Below are 25,434 nucleotides of genomic sequence, written 5' to 3' on the forward strand. Positions count from 1 at the left end.
CTCTCCTTCTGCCTGCCGCTCTGCCTACTTGTGCTCTCTCTTTATCTCTCTGTCAAATAAATAAATACAAATCTTAAAAAAAAAAGATACAGAAGAGAAAATGTTCTAGGAAATCATTAGTTTTGATGATTTTTTTAATTGCCAGGTTCAACCCTACTGCCTGATGATCAGAGCCAGAAGTACAGATCTCCCGGAAATTCAACCACCATGGAGAAAACCACACCCTTCTCACCAGCGTATATCTACCAGAATCAAACCCAAGAAAAAACGCACACTTCCAGCATTTTAGCTGATGAACAAAACAACTTCTGTAGAACTGCTCACCCAGATTTTGTCTTAACTTCAAAAAGTGGTGCTTCTCTCAATTTGTTTTGTGAGGCACAGTATCAAGAAGCACTTGTGAAAAAAAATGATTTGAAGGAAGAAAACCATAACCATTCTTTAGGTGAGGTATTTATATTTCTCTCTTCTGTACCCCTAATTAGCAGTGTTACCAAGCTGTGCTAAGATAAGAAAAGTCCTTTCTGCATTTTTTTCTTGTCCCATGTGGCTTTAATTATGAGCCCCTACACGCGCAGCCACTGAACCTGGATTGGATGTAGAGCTGGACATAGAATTTGTGACTTTGCAAGAATAATTGCAGTACTCCTGCTGACTTCAAACCTCCCCTTGGAGCATGGGGTCTTCAAAAAGGGAGGCAGTGAGTTCCGTGTATACCATTTTTCTTGGAGAGCGTAGAAATAGTTTGAGGTTGATTTAAAATGTGCATGGTGGTGGTGGTGGGGAAACATGCTAGAAGATGTAAATGTGAGAAATAGGCTGGTGATGGCAGTTTTTATTCAGAAAAGAAATCCCCTCAACCCCAGACATTCCGTTTGTCCTCACTTCATCTCTGTATTCCCAGCATCCAGCACGTTCCTGCCAGAGATCCAGCAGTGTCTGATGGTCTGAACTCATGGAGCTCTCATGGCATTTTCTTCTGGTCTTTTTTTCTTAACTCCTGTTTCTGTGCCCCACTCCCCACCTCTACTTTTTTTTTTTTTTTTACATTTTGTAACCATAGAATATTGTATAATTGTGTTCTTTGCCCTCTCAATGTGGAAAATGCTTATGGTATATTCTCTAGTCTTCATAACCATAATTTTAATGGTTGTCGTCATTATGTTAGTCATCAAATAATATATCAGTATTTAATGTTCTTTGCAGTAGGGCAATATTTTCCAAATTTTTTATTTAAATTTAATTTTCAATTTTAATGGTGTTTTCATGAATATGTTCTGTGGAGTAAGTTATTAAAAATACAAATAATATGACAAAAGGTATCTACACTTACTACTTAGGATTTGGCACTTTTGTGCATAATATTTTATTTCTAATTTAGAATAATTCCTTAGTATGAAAAGGTCTAATGCCTTTAAACATTTTTTTAAACAGTATAGTCTCTTAACCTTTTATTTTGGAAAATTTCAAACATCCAGAAAACTTGAAAGTCCACTGCAATGATTAGCAGTAGAGCTCAATTCAGCAGTTAATATTTTGCCATGTTTACTTTGTCTCTATATATTTATATGTGTTTATATATATTTATACCTACATCTATAATATCTCTGTATTTATATGTAATTTGCTCAATCATTTCATTGCAAGTAATACGCAGACATGTTCCATTATTTTAAATATTTCAGCGTGCATCAAGTAAAAAATTAGGGCATTCTTCTGTATAGTCCCAGTACTATTCTGTAATATTCAAATCCATTTTAGAATTCCTGCTATTGTCCCAAAAATGTCTTTTAAAGGTGTTTAAAAAGAAAAAAAAAACAGGTTCTAATCAAGTTCATCCATCACATTTGGTTGTTACAGCTCTTTAGTCAATTTTAATTTAGAAAAGTCCACACTTTTTTTCATAACATTAACCTTTTGAAGAATGTCATGTTTTAATTAGGGTTTTGTAGTTTATCTCTGTAATATTAAAGAAATCCTTAAGGGCTCTAAAATCTTTGGCATACATTACCTTTTTTTTTTTTTTTAAAGATTTCTTTATTTCAGAGAGAGTGAGCGTGCATGCAAAGAGGGGGTGGAAGGGGCAGAGAGAGAAGGAGAGAAGCAGACTCCCCGCTGAGCACAGAGCTCATTGTGGGGCTCGATCCCACAACCCCAAGACCATGACCTGAGTCGAAATCAAGAGTTGGATGCCCAACTGACTGAGCCACCCAGGTGTCCCTGGCATACATTACTTTTGATAAATATTTTTTTTAGCATAGTAACTTGTAAAATTTGATTTTACAAGACTTTATTCTTGATTTTTTGAAACTAAATTTTCCTAATTTTTATCCTAGGAGAAGGTATTTTACCATGTTGGGAAAAAGTGACCGAACCGATTGAGGAAGGGAATGATGTGAATGTAAAAAAAATTGGTGATTCTTCAGAAGTGACTAATATTGAAGAAAGGTATCATCCATATTGAAAAGAATAAGAAGAGTGACCGTTTAATGTTATACACAGCTATTAAGATAGAGCCCTTTCTTTTTTTTTTTTTTTAAAGACCCATGGTTTTCTTGTTTTTGCTTGAATATGCTTTTAAGTATAATGTTAAAGGTACAACTTACCACATATTGTCAGCAACAGACAGCTGTTAGGGAGATACATCAGTTCAAGTAGCTTTGACATTGTTTTGGAAGAACTGAGCAAAGTTTTTTCACCAAAGAGAAAAAATCTGGATAAAATTAATCTTTCAAATAGTTAAGTAAATCCCATTTTGGCAAAGACAATAACAAATTACTATTGAGTCTCATATTTGGTGTCACCTATAAATTATAATTGGGTAAGTCTGGTTACAGAATTTAAAAATCTTATGACAAAGATAAAATATCAATATTGAGGTTTATTATATTCTTAAATATTTGAAATATTTTAGTATATGTTATGGATGGGCAAATGACTTCTGATTATTGCTCTACATTGTCAAGGCTCTTTGTTAAAGATGCATATTTGATGAGATTTTCAAAATATCAAAAGTTAATCTACAGGCAATAAATGGACTTCAGAAGGGCATTTTTTCAAATCATGTGTAGAGAGTTGCATATTTCTGTATTTTGGGAGATGGGGTGGGATTATAGCTTTCATTGGATTCTCAAAGAGGGTCTATGACTTTGAAAAAGGTTAGTTCTTAGGTGTAGTTGGGGTGTCTGTGTCAGGCACACTAAGTGTCAGATATTCACCACATCCTGACTTGCATGTTAAATAACTTTATTTTTGTGATTAGACCTATTAAAGCTGCTATCAGAGAAAGGAAACAGACATTCGAAGACTACTTAGAAGAACAAATTCGGCTGGAAGAACAAGAACTGAAACGAAAACAACTAAGGGTAGGCATTTCCACTGTTTTGATTAAGTTCACTTAAGACTTTAGAGATTTGTTTATAATTTGCTTTAAAAATAAGTTTGAGATAACTTGGATATACCAGAATTAATTCAAATATTGTTCTCTATTTTAGGAAGCAGAAGGATCGTTCCTCATCAAAGCAAAACCAAAACAACCATTCTTGAAACGAGGAGAAGGTTTAGCTAGATTTACTAATGCTAAATCTAAGTCTCAGAAAGGGAGAGAAAGTAAACTAGTGACTAATCAGAACATTTTAGAGGACCAACCTGTGTTTAAAATGGATAGACAACAATTCCAGCGGAAAACTGCTCTTATAAATAAAGAACTGTGTACAGATAACCCTCCTGTTAAAAAGAACAGTAAAGGTAGGGCCAAGAGTGGTTTTGTCACACTCAGTCAGAAGCCGAAAGTGCTTAAGAGTAGTAACAGGAAAAGTCTTCCTCCATCAGGATTGAAAATACCTGGAGGGAAGAAATGTGATGGGCAATTTAGAGAACAGATCAAATTAAAAAAAAAAGTTGAGTCTAATAATAGAGATAATGTACCTGAGTGTGCAAAACCTTGTGATACTGGTTGCAAAGTCTGGAATAAGACACAGGGTAAAGATGGACTTCCTCTTTCGGCAGGACTGGTCAGCTGCATGTCTTCGAATAGCCCCAAAAATGAGACCTTGAAAAAGTCAGAATCTTCTCTTGACATTTCTCTTCAGAAAAAGTTAGAGACTTGGGAACGAGAAAAGGAAAAGGAAAATTTGGAATTAGATGAATTTTTGTTTTTGGAACGAGCTGCTGATGAAATATCATTTTCCAGTAATTCCTCATTTGTACTGAAGATCTTAGAGAGGGACCAGCAGATCTGCAAAGGTCACCGGCTGTCTTCTACCCCTGTCAAAGCTGTGCAGCCGGAGATGGTGACCCTGGATCCTGTTATCCAGTCTAACCACAGTGAGGCTCCAGACTGTACTGAACCTGAACATGAGGGTGAGTGTGAGGTCACACCCAACCAACCTGATTCAGTCTCCTCGCCTGAAGGATATAGGGAACAGTTGTGTAAAGTCAGTAGGAAAGCGTTCCAAATGAGCACTTCTGAAAATCAGACTCGGTGGAATGTAAGTGATGAGGAAGGTGTCACAGACAGTGACAGTAGCACTGACTCTGAGGAGCAACTTGATGTTACCATAAAACCATCAACTGAGGATAAAGAGAGGGGTTTTAGCAGCAGAGAGGACAGTCCACAAGTCTGTGATGGTAAGGGACCTTTTACGGACACTGGGACTCAAGAAGAAGATAAAAGGAGAGATGTTGATTTAGATCTGTCTGATAAAGATTACAGTAGCGATGAGTCTGTCATTATAGAAAGCTTGAAAAACAAAGTTTCTGAGTCCTCAAGAAGACCCTCATCCATAAGCATGAGTAAAATTGACTTTGATGATGAAAGAACTTGGACTGACCTTGAAGAGAATTCATTTAAACATGATGCTGTTCTTGGGAATGAGGCCTTTTATGGGACTCCTCAAACAGCCTACCCTAAGAGTGAAATATGTGTATCGGACAAAACGATCAAGAGGAAGGTTGCACCAGTTAAGAAGGGAGAAGACTTGAGCAAACCCGGTAGGAGCACAAGCCCTCCTCCTCCATCGGATCTCATGATGAAATTCTTTCCTGCTTTGAAACTGAAACCAAAACCAGATTCACACTTGGGAAATGAACCCAAGTTAAACCCAAGTCAAGACCAACCACTTGGTAAGTCAGCATTATAAAATAAATAGGTATCAGAATGTTATAAATTTCGGGGCGCCTGGGTGGCTCAGTCATTAAGCGTCTGCCTTCAGCTCAGGTCATGATCCCGGGGTCCTGGGATCGAGTCCCACATCGGGCTCCCTGCTCGGCGGGGGGCCTGCTTCTCCCTCTCCCACTCCCCCTGCTTGTGTTCCCTCTCTCGCTGTGTCTCTCTCTGTCAAATAAATAAATAAAAATCTTTAAAAAAAAAGAATGTTATAAATTTCACATTTACCTTATTAGTCTGATGTCAGAATGCTTAAAATCCTAACTTTTCTAGTTGCTCAGTAGAAGTCTAATTAGGTGATTTGTTAAAATTTGATTTATTTTGTGCGCCTAAATAATAGCCACTAGTATAAAAGATTTGGTTGCATTGTGATTTCAGATTTTTCAAATTTAAGCCTATGCCTTGTTCTCAAGGCTTTCAAATTAATTAATTTATTATAAAGTGAGATAACACTTTTGTAACCAGAGAGTACCCAATTTATGGTTTGTGTCACTGTGAGGTGAACCCCTTTGTGTATATACTTTTTAAAATGACTATGTTTTTACTTAATTTTTTTACTACCTCATGCACTAACTTGCTAAATAGGACCAAGAAGAAATACAGTAAAACTGAAGTTTCCTTTCTTCCCTGGAACCTGTGTGCCTAGTTCCCTTTCCTAGAGGAACCTACATTCCCATTTCATTTGTGTATTCTAAAAAGATTCTGTACATATGAAAGCATATGGGTGAGTGGGTATATCATCTTCTTTCTACACAAATGAAAACATGTTTTTTGTATACCATTCTTCACCTTTTTTTTTTTAAAGATTTTATTCATTTCATTTACTTGAGAGAGAGCACACATGAGCGGGTGGGGGGGAATATGGGAGGGAAGGGCAGAGGGAGAGGGAGAAGCAGACTCCCCGCTGAGCACAGAGCCCGCAGCCTGTGCTCGATCCCAGGACCCTGAGATCATGACCTGAGCTGAAGGCAGCCACTTAACCAACTGAGCCACTCAGGTGCACCCTCTTCACCTTGTTTATAATAAATTTTGAAGATTGTTCTTTTCCACATACACATCTGCCTATTCCATTTAATGGCTATATAGTACTCAGTTAATGTGATGGGCTCTTAAAATTCATATTGAAAAACTCCTTTCTCCTATATCATATTATAAACTCTGAATGCCTAGCAAAGCATAGGTGCTTTAAAATATAAATTATAACTTAAACTATTTAAAAATACTCTGACTTTAAAAGTAGTACTTTTTGCAGACAGTTTGGAAGCTTAAAAAGTATAGAATGAAAAATGTTTATAACTAAACTATCCAAAGGTAGGTGTGATACCATTTTGGGATATTTCCTTCCAGTCATTTTTCCTATGTATTTTTAATATAGTACAGTTATTTGTTAAAGCTTACCTTATCTTTTTTTTTTTTAAAGTCAGTTGTGAATTTTATTAAAAATAAGCACTATGTCTGGGTTTCATAAAATTTATACATGAATATGTACAGACACAAATAAAATAATATTAAAAATAAAAATCATACTTGCTTTCACGTGGCAGTGGTCCTGGCACCCCATATACATAATGCTAACTTTTCCTTTAAAGAAATTGCTTGGCCCAAGGATCTCAGAGATCACCGAACCACTAAGAAAAAGCTTACCTTATCTTTTTTGACCAAGTGTATAATACACATTGGCCGTATCTTTAAAACTCTTTGTGTATTTTTTAAAAAGATTTTATTTATTTGAGAGCGAGAGAGAGAGAGAGCGCATACCAGTGGAGGGAGAGGCAGAGGGAGAAGCAGGCTTCCTGCTGAGCTGGGAGCCGGAAGTGGGACTCGATCCCAGGACCCTGGGATCATAACCTAAGCCAAAGGCAGATGCTTAACCGACTGAGCCACCCAGGTGCCCTTCTTTGTGTATTTTAAAAATGGTTGCAGAACATTGTATGAATGCAGCATTATTTTATTCAGTAATTTCCCTAATGTTGGATACTTAAATTATTTTTCACTATTAGAAATAACACTGCAATGCATATTTTTATGCAAAAATCAGTTTTTCAGAAGGGTAATGGAAGGACAGAAGCATTGGCTATTTTACTCTTTTAAATAGCAAATTTGGTATGGAAAAAGTCAATTTATATTTCTGTGACTAGTGGGCATAAATTTTGATTTTGGTGTTGATTAGTGCTTTAGATGTCTTTATATATGTGTATATATTACTTATTCATGTTCTGAAGCTATTTATATATGTGTATATATTCATTCATTTTTAAAAGATTTATTTATTTTTAAAGATTTATTTATTTTAGAGAGAGCATGCAAGCATGTGCAAGTGGGGGGGAGGGGCAGAGAGAGGGAGAATCCTTGAGCAGACTCCTCGCTGAGTGGGGGGCCTGACGTGGGGCTTGATCCCAGGATCCCAAGATTATGACCTGAGCAGAAATCAAGAGTCAGCCACTCAACTGACTGAGCCACCCAGGAGCCCCTATTTATTTATTTGAGAGAGAGAGAGAGTGTGAGCACGTGAGCTTGGAGGGTGGGATAGAGAGGAGAGGGGGAGAAGCAGACTCCCTGCTGAGCATTGAGCCCAACACATGGCTCTCATGAACCTAAGATCATGACCTGAGCCGAAACCAAGAGTCAGTTGTTTAACCAACTGAGCCACCCAGGCATCCCTATATGTATATACTTAAATTGAAGTATAATTGGAGTATAATTGATGTACAACATCCTATTAGTTTCAGGTGTACATCATAGTGATTCAGTATTTTTATGCATTACAAAATGATCCCATGATAAATCTAGTTACCATCTGTTACCCTACAAAGTTCTTTCAATATTGGCTGTTATCAAAAAGACAAAAAATGTATGTATTAGTTTTTAAAAAAAGTATTTGAATTTCTTTTTATATGTAATGTTAATTCATTATCAGACTGATACTCTTGAGGTAGAATAATGTCTTTCTTAAATTTAGATTGGTTTCATCTGGAAAGTTAGGCCAAATATAATTTTTGTTGTTATTAGAAACATTTTAATAGTACCAATGTTTATAATATTTTTGGCTCTTAGTGTTAATAGCTAGCTAATGTTTTTTGCTGCTGAAGGCCTTTTGTGAAGTTCAATATTATGACCTATTTCATAGGTGACAGTGCTCGATCTCAGGTTTTGAGAGAGAAAGTTATTGAATTGGAAACAGAAATAGAAAAATTTAAAGCTGAGAACACATCTTTAACTAAACTTCGCATTGAACGGAAAAATGCCTTGGAAAAACTTAGGTAAGTTAGTATCTGTAAGTTGGGAAAAAATATAGTGATTCAGTTTTCAATTAGCAATAATCGCGCCTCGGATAAACCTCATTGGCTACGATACTGCCACTGCGCAAAGCTTAGTGATTCAGTTTTATCTTCAAGATTATACTATAAGATGAATAAGATCTGCGGATCTAATGTATAACATGGTAATGATAATTGATAACAGTGTATTTGTATAATTGCAATTTGCTAAGAATGTAGAACTTAAATGTTCTCGCCAAAAAAAAAAAAAAGGTAAATGTGAGGTGATGGGAGTGTTAATTAACTGAATGGGGAAATTCTTTCACAACACATCACATAAATGTTCCTTACTTGTTTTTGTGTGTGTATATTTTAGTTGTATTATATGTTAGTTGGTTAAAATATAAATGCATATGAGGCAAAAAAAAAGATTATATATAAAATATTTGAAGTAATTTTTGTCAGTCTAACAAGATAAAGGAAAAGGAAGTGAAATCTTTCTTTTTTTTTGAAATCTTAACCACATAAAATTTTTTAATTAAAATGACCCATTATAGTCAGAAATGAGTTAAAAAGGGAATTCTCTTAGTGAGGAGATCATAAATTGAATTTTGAAGCTGTGAATTCAAGTGCTACCTTGGCCAGTGCATTAATTTTCTAGGGCTACTGTAACAAAGTACAGTTGATCCTGAACAATGGGGGGGTAGGGGCTCCATCCCCCTATACAGCCAAAAAGCCACATATAATTCTTGACTCCCTAAAAACTTAACTACTAATAGTGTACTGTTGCCTGGAAGTCTTACCGATAACAAACAGTTGATTAACACATGGTTTGTTACATGTGTAAGATAGGTAATTCTTATAATAAAGTAAGGTAGAGAAGAAATGTTAAGAAAGTCATAAGGAAGAGAAAATACATTTACAGTACTGTACTGTAAAAATTTGTATATAAGTGGATCCATGCAGTTCAAACCCCTGTTGTTCAAGGATCAACTGTACACACAAACTAAGTGGCTTAAAACAATAGGAATTTACTTCGTCATGGTTCTGGAGGCTAGAAGTCTGAAGTCAAGGCATCAGCAGAGCTATGCTTTCTATCCTATCTTATAGTGGTTGCTGTCAGTCCTTGACATTTCTTGGCTTACAGCTGGACATTGGGGTTGTTTCTACCTTTTGGTTATTGTGGATAATGCTATTAACATTGGTTTGTAAATATCTGTTCAGGTCTCTTCTTTTAGTTTGGGTATATACCTAGGGGTGGAATTGCTGGATCAAATGGCAATTCTATACTTAATTTTTTGAGGAACCACCATACTGATCCTGAGTGGCTGTACCAGTTTACATCACATTGATTGATTTGATATGTTGAGCCATCCTTCTCTTCCAGGGATGAATCCCAGTAGGTCATGGTGTAAATCTTTTTAATGTGCTGTTGGATTTGGTTTGCTAGTTAGTATTTATTGAGGATTTTTACATATGTGTTCATCAGGGATTGCCCTATGGTTTTCTTGTGGTGTCATTGTCTGGCTTTGGTGTCCAAGTGACTACCCTCATGAAATGAGTTTGGGAGTATTCCTTCTCTTTTTTGGAAGAGTTTAGGCAAGATGGGTATTAATTATTTTTTGAGTGTTTGCTGGAATTTACCTGTGAAGCCATCTGGTCCTGAACTATTCTTTCTTGAGAGGCTTTTAATTACTGATTCAGTTTCCTTATTTTTGGTCTGTTCAGGCTTTCTATTTCTTCTAGATTCAGTTTTGGTAGGTTGTATATTTCTAGGAATTTATCTGTTTCTTCTAGATTATCCAGTTTTGGGGATATAATTGCTCATAGTATGATCCTTTTTATTTCTGGGGCATCTATTGTAATGTGTCTTCTTTCATTTATGATTTTGAGTTTTCTCTCTTTCTTAGGTCTAGTAGGGGTTTGTTGATTTTGTTTTTTCCTTCTGAGACTTCCATAATGAATGTATTGGTTCTTTTGTAGTGTCCCATGGATCTCATGACTTTCTTCACTCTTGTTCATTCTTTTTCTTTTTTTTTTCTCTGACTAACCTCTAATTACCTTTGAGTCCACAGATTCTTTCTTATGCTTAAGTCTGTTGTTGAAGCTCTCTATTGTATTTTTTCACTTCATTCATTGTATTCTTCAGCTCCAGAATTTGTGGTTTTCAAGTTTTATTTATTTTTAAGTAATCTCTACATCCCACATGGGGCTCAAACTCATGAAACCTGAGATCAGGAGTCACATGCTTCACAGACTGAGCCAGCCAGGTGCCCCCCCCCCTTTTAAGTTTTATTTATTTAGTTTTTTTAAGTAATTGTTGGTGCTTTTTAAAAATGATTTCTATCTCTTTGTTGAACTTCTTGTTTTTTTTTTTCCATGTATTATTTTCCTGATTTTGTTGTTTATCTGTGTTCTCTTGTAGTTTGCTGAGCTGCTTTAAAACAGTTATTTTGAGGGGCGCCTGGGTGGCTCAGTCATTAAGCGTCTGCCTTCGGCTCAGGTCATGATCCTGGGGTCCTGGGATCGAGCACCCGCATCGGGCTCTCTGCTCCGCGGGAAGCCTGCTTCTCCCTCTCCTGCTCCCCCTGCTTGTGTTTGCTCTTTTGCTGTGTCTCTCTCTGTCAAATAAATAAATAAAATCTTAAAAAAAACACAAAACAGTTATTTTGATTGTCAGGCAATTCTTAGATCTGCATTTCTTTGGGCTTGGTCGCTGGAGCTTTATTAGTTTCCTTTGGTGGTGTCACATTTGCCTGATTCTTGTGTAGCCTTGTGTTGACATTTTTTCATTTGAAAGGGTAGAAAACTCTGTCTTTACAGACCAGTTTTGGCAGGTAAAGACCTTTTCCAAGTGGATCCCTGGACTGATGGCCTGATTCTAGGATCACAGTTGAATGGGATTGTAGTGTGGCTACTGCTGGGTCCACACTGGAGTCCATAATTGGTGGGTCTCTTCACAGGGGCATGGTGGATGTGGTTCCTACTAGATCCCCAGTTGAACAGGACTGCTTGTAGGACCACAGTCCAGCAGTGCTGGAGCTAGTCATGGGGCTGCTTCCAGGTCCACTGTTGAGTGTGCAGACAGTGGGTCTGTTACGAGGGGTGAGAATGGGTGTGGCTCCTGCCAGGTTTTTGAGTATCCTCCTGCTGGCCCCTTGGTGTCCTCCTGCTGGGTCCCTGCTCACCCGGGGATACAGCAGGGCTAGCGCCAGGTTACAGGACTGTTTCAGATTTCGTAGTCATGACTGAGGTCTGTGGGCCTGTTACCAGGGACACAGATGGGTGTGGCTCCCCCTGGGTCCTTTGGCAGATGGGCTTTGGGTTTCTCAACCTCCTACCTGGATGGTAGAGCTCCCACAAAAGTACTTTTATCTGTGTATGGCTTTCAGCTTCTTGTTTGTGTAGGGAGATGTGAGCTGGGGATTTCCTGTTCCACCATTTTGATATGTCATTCTCCCTGATCAACATTCTCCTAAGTTAAGACACCAAAGTCCTGACACTGGTCTATAAGACCCTAATGCATTTGTCCCTCTCTTTTGTTTGTGTGGTGTTTTTTGTATTTGTTTTTTTGACAGTTTTTCCTACTTTTCTGTTTCATGCTCACTGTTTTATCCACCCTGGCCTCCTAGCTGATCTTCGATCACATCAGGCATATTCCTACCTCAGGGCTTTTGCATGTGGTGCTCCCTCTTTTTTTTTTTTTTCCCAAAGATTTTATTTATTTATTTGAGACAGAGAGAATGAGAGAGAGCACATGAGAGGGGGGAGGGGCAGAGGGAGAAGCAGGCTCCCTGCCGAGCAGGGAGCCCGATGCGGGACTCGATCCCGGGACTCCAGGATCATGACCTGAGCCGAAGGCAGTCGCTTAAGCCACTGAGCCACCCAGGCGCCCCAAGTGCTCCCTCTTTCTGAGCTGTTTTGTCCAGATATTCTTATGGCTCTTCTCTCAGTTCCTTCAGGTTTTACTTAAAATACTATCTCAGCAAGATGACCCCATCCATAATTTCAATCTCCCTGATATTTCCTACCCTCATTCCTTGCATTATTTTTCTCCTTCTAATGTGCCATATATTTTATCTTGTTATTGTCTGTTTCTTCCATTAGATTGAGAAGCTCCAAGAAAGTAAGGATGTTTATTTTTTTCACTGTGGTTTCTCCAGTACCCAGGGTAGTGTGTAATTCATAGTAGATGCTCAATGAATATTTGTTGGAGGAATGCTTTATAGAGTTAACTGACAGTTTATTTCAGTACTATGGATTGAAGATGGATTCACCAAGACCAGCAGCTCCTCCATTCCAGGCTGTCACTGATGTTCCATTTTGTACCACATGTGGATTAGTCCATTAAGATGGTCCCTTTAAATGATAACATGGTTTGGTCATTTTAGGAAAGAAATTACAGACTTTGAACAACAGAAAGCAAAAGAATTGGCTCGAATAGAAGAGTTTAAAAAGGAGGAAATGAGGAAGCTACAAAAGGAACGCAAAGTTTTTGAAAAGTATACTGCAGTTGCAAGAACTTTTCCAGATAAAAAAGAACGTGAAGAAATACAGGTATGCCAGTTCGTTATGTTATACTTATGTAAGTTAGTAAGGATGACAATTTTGTAAGAATCTCAGAGTTATATGATGTGTCAAAGAGAAATGGGGTGTCAATTTTTTTAAACATTTTTTTAAAAAAATTATTTTTTTGAGAGCAGAGAGAGGGGCAGAGGGAGAGGAAGAAATTCCTTAAGTAGACTCCCTGCTGAGTGTGGAGCCCAACATGGGGCTCGATTTCAGGACCCTGAGAACGTGATCTGAGCTGAAGTCCAGAAGCAGATGCTTAACCAGCTGAGCCACCCAGGGGCCCCTGGGTATCAATTTATTAATCATCCATTGACTCAATAAGTAATCTGAGACTGCATGAGGAACATTTTTTGTAGTCTAAGTTTTAAAGAGTAAAATATATCAGTTCTTTTCTTACTAAAGGCTTCCAAAAAGAAAAAAAAAAAAAAGACTCCAGTAATGCCATGGATGAATTAATAAGCCAAGAGTTGGAAATTCACCAGCATCATGTTGTGTTGATCTGATTGACACCCCTTACACCAAATACTGTTACTTCTAGTCATTTATACAGTATAAATTTATACATTTATAAGGCCCCTGTACTAACAGGGTGTTTAATTTTAAAACTTATCAACTGATAGGCCAAATAATCAGTCCTATTTATTTCAAAGTTAGAATGGACAGAATCAGAGGAATGTAGTAGTTAAAAATAACCACTGCAGGGGCACCTGGGTGGCTTAGTCAGTTAAACGTCCTGACTCTTGGGGCGCCTGGGTGGCTCAGTTGGTTAAGCGACTGCCTTCGGCTCAGGTCATGATCCTGGAGTCCCAGGATCGAGTCCCACATCGGACTCCCTGTTTGGCAGGGAGTCTGCTTCTCCCTCTCCCACTCCCCGTTTGTGTTCCCTCTCTCGTTTGTGTTCCCTCTCTCGCTGTGTCTTTCTCTGTCAAATAAATAAATAAAATCTTTAAAAACAAAACAAAACAAAACAAAACAAAACAAAAAAACAAAAAAAAAAACGTCCTGACTCTTGGTTTTGGCTCGGGTCCTGAGATTGAGTCCCACATCAGGCTCCGCACTTTGCATGGAGTCTGCTCCAGTTTCTCTCTCCGTCTCCCTCTGCCCCTCTCCCCCCATGCTCTCTTTCACTCTCTCTCTAAAATAAAAATAAATAAGTCTTTAAAATAAATAAAAATAACTAATGCATTTCTAGTTAAAACTGTAAACTTCCTAGAAAAAAACATAGGTGAATATATTTGTGACATTGGCATATGCAAAGATTTCTAAGAGAGGACACAAAGAACTAAGTATAAAGAAAACACGGACATACTGAACTTCATTACAAGTAATACTTCAGGGGCGCCTGGGTGGCTCAGTGGGTTAAACAACTGCCTTCGGCTCAGGTCATGATCCTGGAGTCCCAGGATTGAGCCCCGCATCGGGCTCCCTGCTCATTGGGGAACCTGCTTCTCCCTCTGCCTCTGCCCCTTCCCCTTGCTCCTGCTCTCTCTCGCTCACTCTCTCTCTCAAATAAATAAATAAAATCTTAAAAAGAAAAAAAAACCAAAACAAGTAAAACTTCAATTTATCAAACGGAAAATTTTAAACGGCTCTCCATTGCTTATGGCATAAAATGCAAACTTCCATATTTTAGATACTAGTATTTTTGGGGTGCCTGGGTGGCTCAGTTGGTTAAGCATCCAACTCTTGATTTCAGCTCAGGTCTTGATCTCAGGGTTGTGAGTTCAAGCCCTGCACTGGGCTCCATACAGGGTGTGGAGCCTACTTAAAAAAAAAAAAAGTAAATACTAGTAAGATTGAGTCCCAGCCTCTGTTTTCTCCCCTCTCGTGTAGTATACCCTCTTTGAGCAAGCTCATCTGCATACCTAAAGCTTAAGTTACCACGTGCCATGTCAGTTAGGGTCTTTAATTCTGTTTATTTTTGTGGGAAGAAACATGTGCTGTTATGTTTTGGTTAATGCTCAGTTTATTGAATCTAGTATGTTAGGTATTAAGAATCTTTTTCATAGTTTTGGAACTCATTCCTGAATGCTCTTTCTACTTTGATAGTGTTGACTTAAGCATTGGACCCCTTTCAGACTTGATTATTTTGTGTGACAGTGGGTATTCATTATTTCTTTCTGTTTTTGTTACACTTTCTCTTTTTCTTATACTATGCAAATACTACTTCAAAAACAGATATATACTTAATAGAAAACAAACCTGTATTTATTGCTACTCTTCTACTTATTAAATTGTTAAAAGAACAGAGATGGTATATTCAATCTTCTTTTATATTATAGTTATTTTAAAAAATATTAACTCTTTTCTTTCGGGTGTTCATTCCATCAACACATTGATTTGAGAACCCTTTATGATGAGCATGGGGGAATTGTTGATGAAGAAGATATTTCTGTCCTCCTGGAATTTACATTCATCGTTATTGATTTATAGCCTTTTACAGATTCAAGTTACTCTAATTAATTACAAAATTTCCTTTTTGATAAACAAGTGGCCCCAGTTTGGCCGGTGGGAGCTTCCTTGTCCTTCAGCTTTGCCATTGCCCTTAGATGTTTGAAATTATCCCTGCTTTCTCTAACAACTGGTTATTTCAGATCACCTGGTTTTTTGCTTTTGTTTTTCTTCAACCTGCCCCACATCTGAAATCAGCCATTGTCCAAAGAGCCCTACTAGGGAGCTGACGGGCGTCAGCAGCAGTGGGGTCCTTGCTGTTGGTGCCTGTCGGAGTGGCACCGCTGGGGAAGGGTGATGTCTTTCTGAAGTCATGAGTTCACGCTGATTCTTTTATCTTAATCTTGTAACTTTATTCTAATTTTCATGCAGTGAGTTTTCATTGACCATTTACACATGGATGTTCAGTCAGATCTCTGCTGAGTTACCAACCTGTGTATCTGTTTCTTCACTCAGAAGATATTTGAGGGGCAGGATCTATGAGGTGCTGTGTAGTGAGCTGGTTAGCTCTGTATGTTTCAAACTTAACTTACCCTCTTTCTGCTAAATCTGCCTTTTCTTTTGACTTTTTCCCCATTCACACTTGGGATAAAAAGAGGTCTAGACCTTTTCCGTCTTCAAATTCCATCAGTAATAATTTCTTTTGACTTTATCTTCTGCATATCTTTTTTATCCTGACCCTTTCTCTTCCTCTTCTTCACACATATTCATTCTAGCTGTTATTTTTTAAATCCTATTTTCTAGCCCTTTGTGACCAAGCATATTAATATTTTTCACTCCCTTTATTACTCTAATCTTTCGGTCCCCTTAGGACCTTCCAATTCATTGGTTTTCCCCACCCTCTTATGTCCTTAAACCCCAGAGTCAGTCACTCTAATCATTTCTGTAAGTGTATTCTTTATTCCCTTTCTCAAGTCATGATATTTTGTTGGCAAGACTGTAAGCCTGGCATTTCCTGCCTACTTCATCTTTGTGCCTGTAACACTTAGTTTAGCTGGAAGAAAAATTTAATGGGAAACAAGCTCATTTTAAAGTCATGAGCACAAACCATGAGTGGGCCTATATTGTTTCTATTTTCCCTTCTCTCCCACTCTTCCATTCCATACTCTGCACCCCCCTCACCTTCTCAAACTTCCCTACTCCCTGAAGACCCTGCTTTCTACATGGCTGAGAACTTCCCACTGATCCTACTCTTGGTCTTGCCTTGGTGTCTGAGCCCATGTGCTCTGCCTCTGTCTGTTGCTTAGATGAACTGTCCATGCTTACGGGGAAGCCCTGCTTATATACTAGGTCTCACCCCTTCACTACCTACAGCCCTGCTCCAGCATTTCTTGTTTCTCTAACACCAGCCATTTTCCACTCAACTGAACCTTGTCATCAGTGTACACACTTGCTCTTCTTAAAATCTCTCTTGCCCGCATACTCCTGGGTCACAAGGGCTGTTTCTTTGTTTCTTTGTAGCAAAACTTCTTGAAAGTGTTGTCTGTTTCACCATCTCCCATCTCAGCTCCTGTTCTCTCTCCACATGCTTCCGTCCACACCACTGCCCTGAAAACTCCCCTGTTTTGGTCCCCAGCCTCTCCCTGATGGGGAGCTCGCAGTCCTCCTGTGACTTGGCCTCCAGCAGCACACGACTGCTCATCAGAGCTTTCATTCGTTTGACACGCAGGAGACCTGGTGCTCTGGGTTTCCCCCTTACCTGGCTGGTGCCTTGCCTCGTCCCCTTTTACTTTTTCCTTGTCTTTAACTTAATGGTGGAGGCCACCCAGCAGGGAGGATGATCTCTAGTTTCATGCCTTCAGTTAGGATTCATATGCTAAAGACTTCCACATTTAAATCCTGCCTGGACCTGCTCGATGTGCTGGTCTGGTCTATCTGACCAGCTACTGGATAGTTCACCTCCACGTGTCTCCAAATGAACTTCTGCACTTCCCTTCCGCAGCCTTCTCCATCTTGGGTGGCAGCATCCCTGACCTTCCACGTGCTCAGGCCAGAAACCTAGGAGTGTTCTCTTCTCTTTCTCTCACACTGCTTGCTCTTCTGTCAGAAAACGTACCCAGACTTGAGTTGCCATCTCTGAGTTAAAGGACTGGCTGGCCACAGCTCTGCTCCCGCCCTGTCTTTTCCATGAGTTGTTTACCATGTAGCAGCCAGTGATTCTTCTGGAAAGACGCCAGGTCTCGTCCCTTCTCTGCCCATGGCCCTTTAATGGCTCCACTTTTTTCTTATGATAAAAGCCCCAGTCCTTACAATGGGCCTCAAATTCCTATATAATCTGGTGTTCTTTCACCTTTTTCCCTCTGTGTCATTCGTTCTGCCCCAGCTCACTGGCCTGCTTGCTGTTCTGCGACTGTGCCCAGGCACCCTCCTCCCTGGTGTATTTACTGGTGCTTCTGGGAATGCTCTTCCCCTGAACAGCCACGTGGCTCACACTGAGCCTCCTTCAGGTCTCTGTTCAGTGAGACCTGCCATATTGAATACTGCAGCTTCCCTTCCCTGCATATGCTCCCTTCCCCGCAATACTGCTTTCTTCTGCCTGCCTTGCCTTTTCTTCCCTAGGCCCTGTCCCCTTCAACACAAGTCTCCTTGCAATCTTTGTTTTGTTCTTTGTATTCCAGGGACCCAGAACAGTACCTGATAGTAGGTATTTTTTAAATATTAATTGCTGTTGAATGATTTTTTAACCTTATTGAGGAATAATTGAAAAATATAAGCATGTATATTTAAAATGTACAGTGTAATGATTTTATATACATAGCAAGATCAAGATGGTAACACATCCATCACCTTACATAGTTAACTCTTTGTGTGGGTGTGCGTGCTGAGAATGCTTAAGAATCTGCTCTCAGCAACAACATCTGCTCTCAGTGTACACCACCGTATTATTACTGTAGTCACCATGTTGTACGCTGCTCCTCAGAACTTGTTCGTCTTATAACTGCGGGCTTGTATCCTTTGACCTTCATCTCCCCATTTCCCTTTCCCCCAGCCCCTGGCAACCACCATTCTGTTGTTTCTATAAAGTTGGCTTTTTTCTTTTTTTCTCTAAGATTCCCCATATAAGTGATACCATACAGTATTTGTCTTTCTCTGTTTGGCTTATTGCTTTTGAATTCTTAACCTATTTAGACTTACGTGTTACCATTTTAATATTAATAAGTCTCTTTGCCCACATGATGATAATGCTTACCAGCTAGAAATTGCTCATTTATTAGTTATACTCCACAATTTTATAAATAGAGAGGCTGATGTTTAGGGAGGTTAATACCTTCTTTGAAGAGCTTTTAAGACACGGAACTGGGATTTGAGCGTTGATCTCACCCAAACCCAGAGTCCATGCTCCCTGTGATGTGACCACCCCCCAAGGGAGGTCCTTCCAGCCCTAGTCTCTTTCTGTAACGGGGTTGCTTTTTTGGCAGTCATGAGGCTTACATGAAAATGGATAGACGTCAAGTTTTACATGTGTATTAATGAGCTGCTTAGGGCTCCTCACTTCCCTTAGGCTCATATCAGGTAAGGTTCTCAGGTGGTGAGCAATGAGGTCTTGCTTCCACCCATGCTCCTTCCTCAGCTCTCAGGCACTCCCCATATCTTGCACCCACATAAGCCATGTAGGTGACTAATTTTTCCTTAGTTTTGACATTAATCTTGATTTTTGTTTATATAATTGCAAATTGCTTCTAGATATTTCCAGGAGTTTCTTCACATTTGTCATTTAGTGCATCTGAAACAAATCATTTTCTTAAAACCAGTTTCTTCTCATGAATTCCAAGTAGAATCTGTTTTCAGGACTGATGGTTTGACTTTGAGTCTTTTAATCATCCCTTTACCTTAACTCTTCCTTCAGTTAGTCATAAATTCCTATTAGTTTTTTCTTTATCCGATAATCCCCAATTTATCTTTTTTTCTATTTCAATAGCTTAGTATAGACCTTTATTACCTCATGACAGTGTTATTGCAGTGAACTCCTAAGTGGTGCCTGCCTCCTTCTGGAATCGGTTTTGTTGATGGCATAAGGTGAGTCTCTAACCTGAACCCCAGTCCCTTTCATGAAGAACTTGGTATTTTTGAAATGTGATTGACCAAGCCTTCCCTTTTCTGCTGTCTGTGCTAGGGCAGTACTTCTGTTTTGTTCGTGTGTCTCTTTTCTTCTATTGCATTGTTTTAATCCTAGGTTGTTTTTTTGTTTTTTGTTTTTTTTTGAGAGGCTTTGAAACAGCAGATAGCAGATTTACAGGAAGATTTGAAAAGAAAGGAAGCAAAATGGTCAAGTACACATGGCCGTCTTAGAAGCCAGATAGAAATGTTGGTCAGAGAGAACACAGACCTCAGGGAAGAAATAAAAGTGATGGAAAGATTCCGACTAGATGCCTGGAAGAAAGCAGAAGCTACTGAGAACAGCCTCAGGACGGGTCCCTGTGTGCCTGCCGCAAAAAAAGATGGGCCCGTGGTAGGTTTGGAGCCGGTTTTGTCAAGTCAGGGAGATGTGAAATATCTGAGCGCTCAAATTTAGAGAGCCGAAAAGTAGAGGGTAGTTGCCAGGGCTGGGGGTAGGGGTGGGAATGGGAAGTTGCTCTTTAATGGGGACAGAGTTTCAGTTTTGCAAGAGGAAAAGAGTACTGGATGTGCCTCATGCCACTGACCTGTACGCTTAACAGTGGTTACGAAGGTGAGTTTTATGTATTTTTTACCACAATTGAAAAATTCTTTTGAGCATTGCTGTGCAGTTTTCAAATTCATTTTTAGAATTCTTTTAAAAGAACTATAGTACAGTAGGCAGATAATCTTAGTTAAAACAGGCCAAGTGAAATTTTTTTGCAGCACGTCACATGCATATGATCCTTTTGAATCAAATAATTGGTCTTTCATTCATCTATATTCACAATTATGATGTGCCAGACGCTGATTTTGGGTAGTGGGAATAAGACAATTAACAAAATAGATGAACTTCCTTGCCCTCTTGGAATTTATATTCTAGTGGTAGGAGGTTTATAAATAAGATAGATAATAAAATAAATATATGGTGTGTGACATAATGACAAGAACCAAGGAGAAAAAGCAGGGAAGGGGGATGATAACTGTTGAGGTGGGGGGTGTTGCTGTTTTAGACAGGGTGGCCAAGGAAAGCCTTACTAAAAAAGTGATATTTGAATAATGGCCCGCATTATTAAATATATTAATTTAAATATGTATAATTATTATATATTAAATATAAATATAATAAAGGGGTGCAGATAAGCCTGGGTGAGAGCAGAGCCTGAGAGGAGCCCGAGGCCCAGAGGCTCTCTGCCTGGTGGGCCTGAGCATGAGCATGGCCTGAGGCTGGTGGAGCTAGAGCAGAGTAAGTGGGGAGAATGGTAGGGGATGCGACCGGAGATGTGACAGAGGGAGCTGGGTGCAGAGTACCTTAGGGCCTTAATCAGTTCCTGTAAGCCCTTGGGTGTTTCCTCTGAGAAGGGGAGCGCTTGGAGGGCTATGATTGGAGTTGACTTAATCTTTTGTTTTAGTAAGCTTACTTTGTCTGCTGTCTACTGCAGACTGAACAGGGAGTGGAGGGGCATACACACAATTCGGAACACCAGTTAGGAGACTGTTGGAGTAATTCACACCAGAGAGAACAGTGGCTTAAGACTGGGGGAGCAGCAGTGGAGTGCTGAGAAGTGGACGGGATTTATTGATGAGCTGGATATGGGGTATGACAGCCAGGAAGGTGTCAAAAATAGTTTCCAACTTTATTGTAGTGTTTTGGCATAATAGGGTTTCCATTTATTGTAAGACACAAGAAGAGAGCATGTATTTATTTCTTGGGGGCATGGATATTAGGATCTCAGCTTTAGAAATGCCTGTGGAGAAGTTAACTGGAGAAGTTTGGAGGAGAAGTTTGAAAATGTGGAGATGTTAACTGGGCAGTTATGCACATATCAGGAGAAGGTTAGGTTGAAGCTAGAAGTTTGGGGTTCATCAGGATGTGTGGTAAAGCTTTGGGCTGGCAGAGATCATCAACGCTGCAAGTGTGGGTAGTGAAGAGATCCACACACTGAGCCAGAGTGTGAGAAGATGGGATGAGGAGAATAGAGTAAAGGAGGCCAGTGTGGTGTCCTGAGAACCAAGAAAAGAAAGGACTTCTAGGAGAAGAGAGTGGCCAGTGGTGTCAAAGGCTGCTGCTAAATTAGATGAGCACTGACAGTCATTAGGTTTACCAAGTAGGGATGCGTTGAAGATAAAAGCCTGACTGGATAAAAGAGACGTTTCAGACAGTATAAGAAGCTTGTGGGAGAGGTTTTGCAGTAAATGTAAAGAGATGGGGTGGTGGCTGTAAGGAAAGTTGTTTTTATTTGTTTGTTTTAATGGGAAAATTAACAAGTGTTTGTGTATTGGTAGGATTGATTCAGTAAAGAGGAAAATGCTGATGCCGGAGAAAGTGGGAGAATTGTTGAAGCAATGTTTATAAGTGAGAGGCGAGGGGATTTAGGGAATGAAGGGCGGGTGGGCGGCTGGACTTGGCCAGGAACATAGACAGCACGTGCCCGATAGCAGAATGTGGAAGGTGTAGCCCCGGGCTCGATGTGTGGTGTCTGCTGGTGGGAAGTTCCCTCCTAATACCTTCACATTGTCAGTGAAGTAGGAAGCTTGGTCATCAGCTGAGAGTGAGGATGGAGAAGTGTAGGAGGTTTGAGGAGATGGGAGAAAGTGTGACATTGTTGTCTAAGGGAGTGGAAAGCAAAGGGACTGGGGAAGTGTAGCCTGATTCCTGGGCTGCTTTGGGGGCCAATGTAGGTTAGAGATCATACATTTCAAGTGAGAATTGTTTGTATTATTTTCTCGTTCAGCTTTTTGGTTGTAGGGTGGTGGAGAGTTATATTTTAGAAGAGGTGTGGTCATGCACCAAAGTGGGTGAGGGGCATGGCAGTCAACGGTATATATGCAGCCAGAGTAACTGTAGTGAACCATGATTTAAGCTGCACAAGAAGGGCGTAAGGCTATACGGTTTTGAGGGACATAGAAAATCTGTATGGATCAGTGAATTGTAGGGCCCTGGAGGCTGTACACATTGGTGGAGTTAGGGTGTTAGAGGAGTGAGCTGGAAGGATAGGATGTGGCAGTCAGAAGAAAGTGGAATTCTTGCCTCTTCCCCAAACGTTTTATTATAACAGCTTCCCCAAACAGAAATTTGAAAGAATAGTGTGTGATGAACACCTGAATAGTCACCAGATACGACCACTGTTAACATTTTACCACTTGTGTATATGTATTTTGCTGGACCATTTGAAGCTAATTGGAGAAATAATGGCATCTTACCCTTTAGTACTTTAGCATTTTATTAAATGGCATTGGCTTTTTGAATAGACCAGGCTAATTATTTTGTAGAATGCCCCACATTGTGGCTTGGAGGGCTTCGAAATTGAGATCTTTGTAGTTACTGATAATTGCAGATATTGATAATGACTAGTTCTAGAGTTTGCCCCTTGGCATGCATGACTGAGGTAAGATGGAGTAGGGCAGGAAACAGAAGCTAAGGCAAGGGGGGTACATGGTGGATGAGTCATGGACATGAGACGCAGAGCTGGGGCAGGGGTGGTTAGGGAGGAGAGAGATTTATTGGAAGTGGTGACGGGGAGCAAGGAAGACCTCTACCCTACCCCTAAACCTAGGGGTGTGAGTTCTGAGGGTGAGAAACTTGTCTCTGGAAGTGGGCTGTGGTGAGCCATCTTCTCGGTGGGGAGCTAGGGCTCAAGGTGAGAGCAAGATGGTAAGGGGTGTGTTCACAGGAGAGGTTGAGATAAAGGGGTTTTGCTGATGTTGAGTTCCTGCCCTCTTCTTTGGCTAATGTGGTAACAATCACAGAAAACTGTTTCATTTTATGTTGTCTGTTAGGCCCTCACTTGAAGAATGAATATATGGTTGACCTTTGAACCATATAAAACCATGTGTTTGAACTGTGCGGGTCCACTTGTATGCATATTTTTTCAATAAATACAGTACAGTACTGTAAATATATTTTCCCTTCCTTAAGATTTTAATAACATTTTCTTTGCTCTACCTGACTTTATTGTAAGAATACAGTATAGGGCACCTGGGTGGCTCAGTTGGTTAAGCGACTGCCTTCGGCTCAGGTCATGATCCTGGAGTCCCGGGATTGAGTCCCGCATCAGGCTCCCTGCTCTGCAGGGAGTCTGCTCCTCCCTCTGACCCTCCCCCCTCTCATGTGCTCTCTCTCATTCTCTCTCTCTCAAATAAATAAAATCTTAAAAGAAAAAAAAAGAATACAGTATATAATACATAGGACATACAAAATATGTGTTAATCTGCTGCTTATGTTGTCAGGAAGGCTTCCAGCCAACACAGTAGGCTGTTAGTAGTCACATTTTGGGGGAGTCAAAAGTTACACATGGATTTTCAAGTGCGTGGGGGGGGCGGTGTCACTGCCGCTAACCCCCCTGCCCAGTGTTGTTCAGGGTCAGCTGTATTTCTAAAGGTGGGGTGTGTGTATAGTTCATTCCTAAATAATAGCTTGTTCCCTCTGACCGTAGTGATAAATGAAAACAACATAAATGAACAAACTTAACCCATTTTCATTGCAAACTGAGTTTTAGTTTCATTCATTGTACTAATGTGTAGACAACACTAATTTTATATTCAAAATTATCTCATACTATAGAATTCATCATTTCGATTACCAAAGAGTCAAATTTCTTCAGGAACCCAGGTAGAAAAATACAAGAAAAATCATTTGCCGACACAAGGTAAGAAATTACCTTTATAAAATACTTAAGGAATTTAAAGAATAGAGAATTTACACCCAATTTAAGAAATAAAACATTGTAAATATCATTAAAGCCCTTGTGTATTCCAATCCCCTACCTATTTCCACCCTGACAACATTCCTTTGCTTGTTTTTCATTCTTTTACTACATTGTGTCCATAAATCAATATAGTATTGTTTCTGTGTATCCCTCTACAATTTGTTTTTTTCTCTCAATATGTTGATACTCCCATTAATACATATAAACTCTAGTTTATTGATTTTAATAGTTACAGATTCCATGTATATTTGTTACAGTTGAGTTTTCCTGTTGGTGGAGTTCATGCTTTTCCCCAGTTTGTCAATAGAATGAATAGGGCTGCAGAACTTATCTGTCCTGTGAGTTTCTCTAAGACACGTACCAAGAGTAGGATGCTGGGTCATACCAGGCTTGTGCTGTAGGTTTTCCCTTTGTTCTGCAAAGTGGTTTTGCCATTTTTTTTTTACCATCAGCAGAATATGCTTTTGTGCTTACCCTTCACCTGGTCAGACTGAAGTTGTGGCCAGTCAGATGGGTGTGAAATGGTGGGTTAGTGTAATTTTAATATGCATTTCCCTGATTACTGATAAGGTTGTGTGAGCATCTCTTTGTATATTTAGTGGGCATTTGGGTTTCCTCTTTTGTGAATTGCCTGTTCATTTCTTTGGCCTGTTCAAAACTTTATAGGGAGGGGAGGTTTCTCCTTATTGAAGTTCTTCTTCATACTAATCCTTTCTCAGTTACAAGCACTGCTGATATTTTCTCCCAGTTCTGGGTTTAGCTTTTTGGTTTGTGTTTTTTATGTGCATGTTTTCCTTTTTTTTTTTTTTAAGATTTATTTATTTATTTTAGAGAGAGAGAGAGTATGCAATGGGGGAGGGGCAGAAGGAGAGAGGAGGGGAAGCAGACTCCCTGCTGAGCAGGGAGCCCCTTGTGGGACTCCATCTCAAGACCCTGAGATCATGACCTGAGCAGAAACCAAGAGTCAGAGGCTTAACCGTCTGAGCCACCTAGGTGCCCCTGTTTTTCCTTTTATTATTGAATTTATCAATCTTTTTTTTATGACTTTAAGAAATCTTTCTCAATCCTTAGGTCACAAATATACTGTTTTCTCTTGCAAACTTTTGTTTTCACAACTGGGTTTTTACCTGGAATTTTTAGAAATTATTTTCATGAACTAAATTTAGAAAAGTGGATATAACAT

At 39.5% G+C, this 25,434-nt stretch overlaps 1 protein-coding gene and 1 non-coding gene across 9 annotated transcripts in view; one reads left to right on the plus strand and one right to left on the minus strand.

The window, feature by feature from the left end:
- Positions 1–25,434, plus strand: part of CENPJ (centromere protein J) — a 50,168-nt gene that overhangs the window by 12,486 nt on the left and 12,248 nt on the right. For 3 of the 8 annotated variants that reach the window (XM_045869117.3, XM_064586330.1, XM_064586329.1), the window contains 8 exons: positions 146–445; positions 2,337–2,448; positions 3,263–3,365; positions 3,495–5,124; positions 8,295–8,427; positions 12,816–12,981; positions 19,655–19,897; positions 24,107–24,191. In XM_045869117.3, the coding sequence (XP_045725073.1) occupies positions 146–445; positions 2,337–2,448; positions 3,263–3,365; positions 3,495–5,124; positions 8,295–8,427; positions 12,816–12,981; positions 19,655–19,897; positions 24,107–24,191 (2,772 nt within the window). The remainder of the gene's footprint in view (positions 1–145; positions 446–2,336; positions 2,449–3,262; positions 3,366–3,494; positions 5,125–8,294; positions 8,428–12,815; positions 12,982–19,654; positions 19,898–24,106; positions 24,192–25,434) is intronic. The other 5 variants (XM_064586333.1, XM_064586336.1, XM_064586335.1 and 2 more) reach the window with 3 other exon arrangements.
- On the minus strand, positions 8,394–8,538 carry LOC123840148 (U4 spliceosomal RNA). The gene has a single exon (XR_006789935.1). It is a non-coding gene; the product is annotated as a U4 spliceosomal RNA (small nuclear RNA).

Source organism: Mirounga angustirostris, unplaced genomic scaffold, assembly GCF_029215605.1.
Source record: "Mirounga angustirostris isolate CCGP_5_RB_7025 unplaced genomic scaffold, mMirAng1.0.hap1 SCAF_3, whole genome shotgun sequence".
Lineage (NCBI taxonomy): Eukaryota > Metazoa > Chordata > Mammalia > Carnivora > Phocidae > Mirounga > Mirounga angustirostris.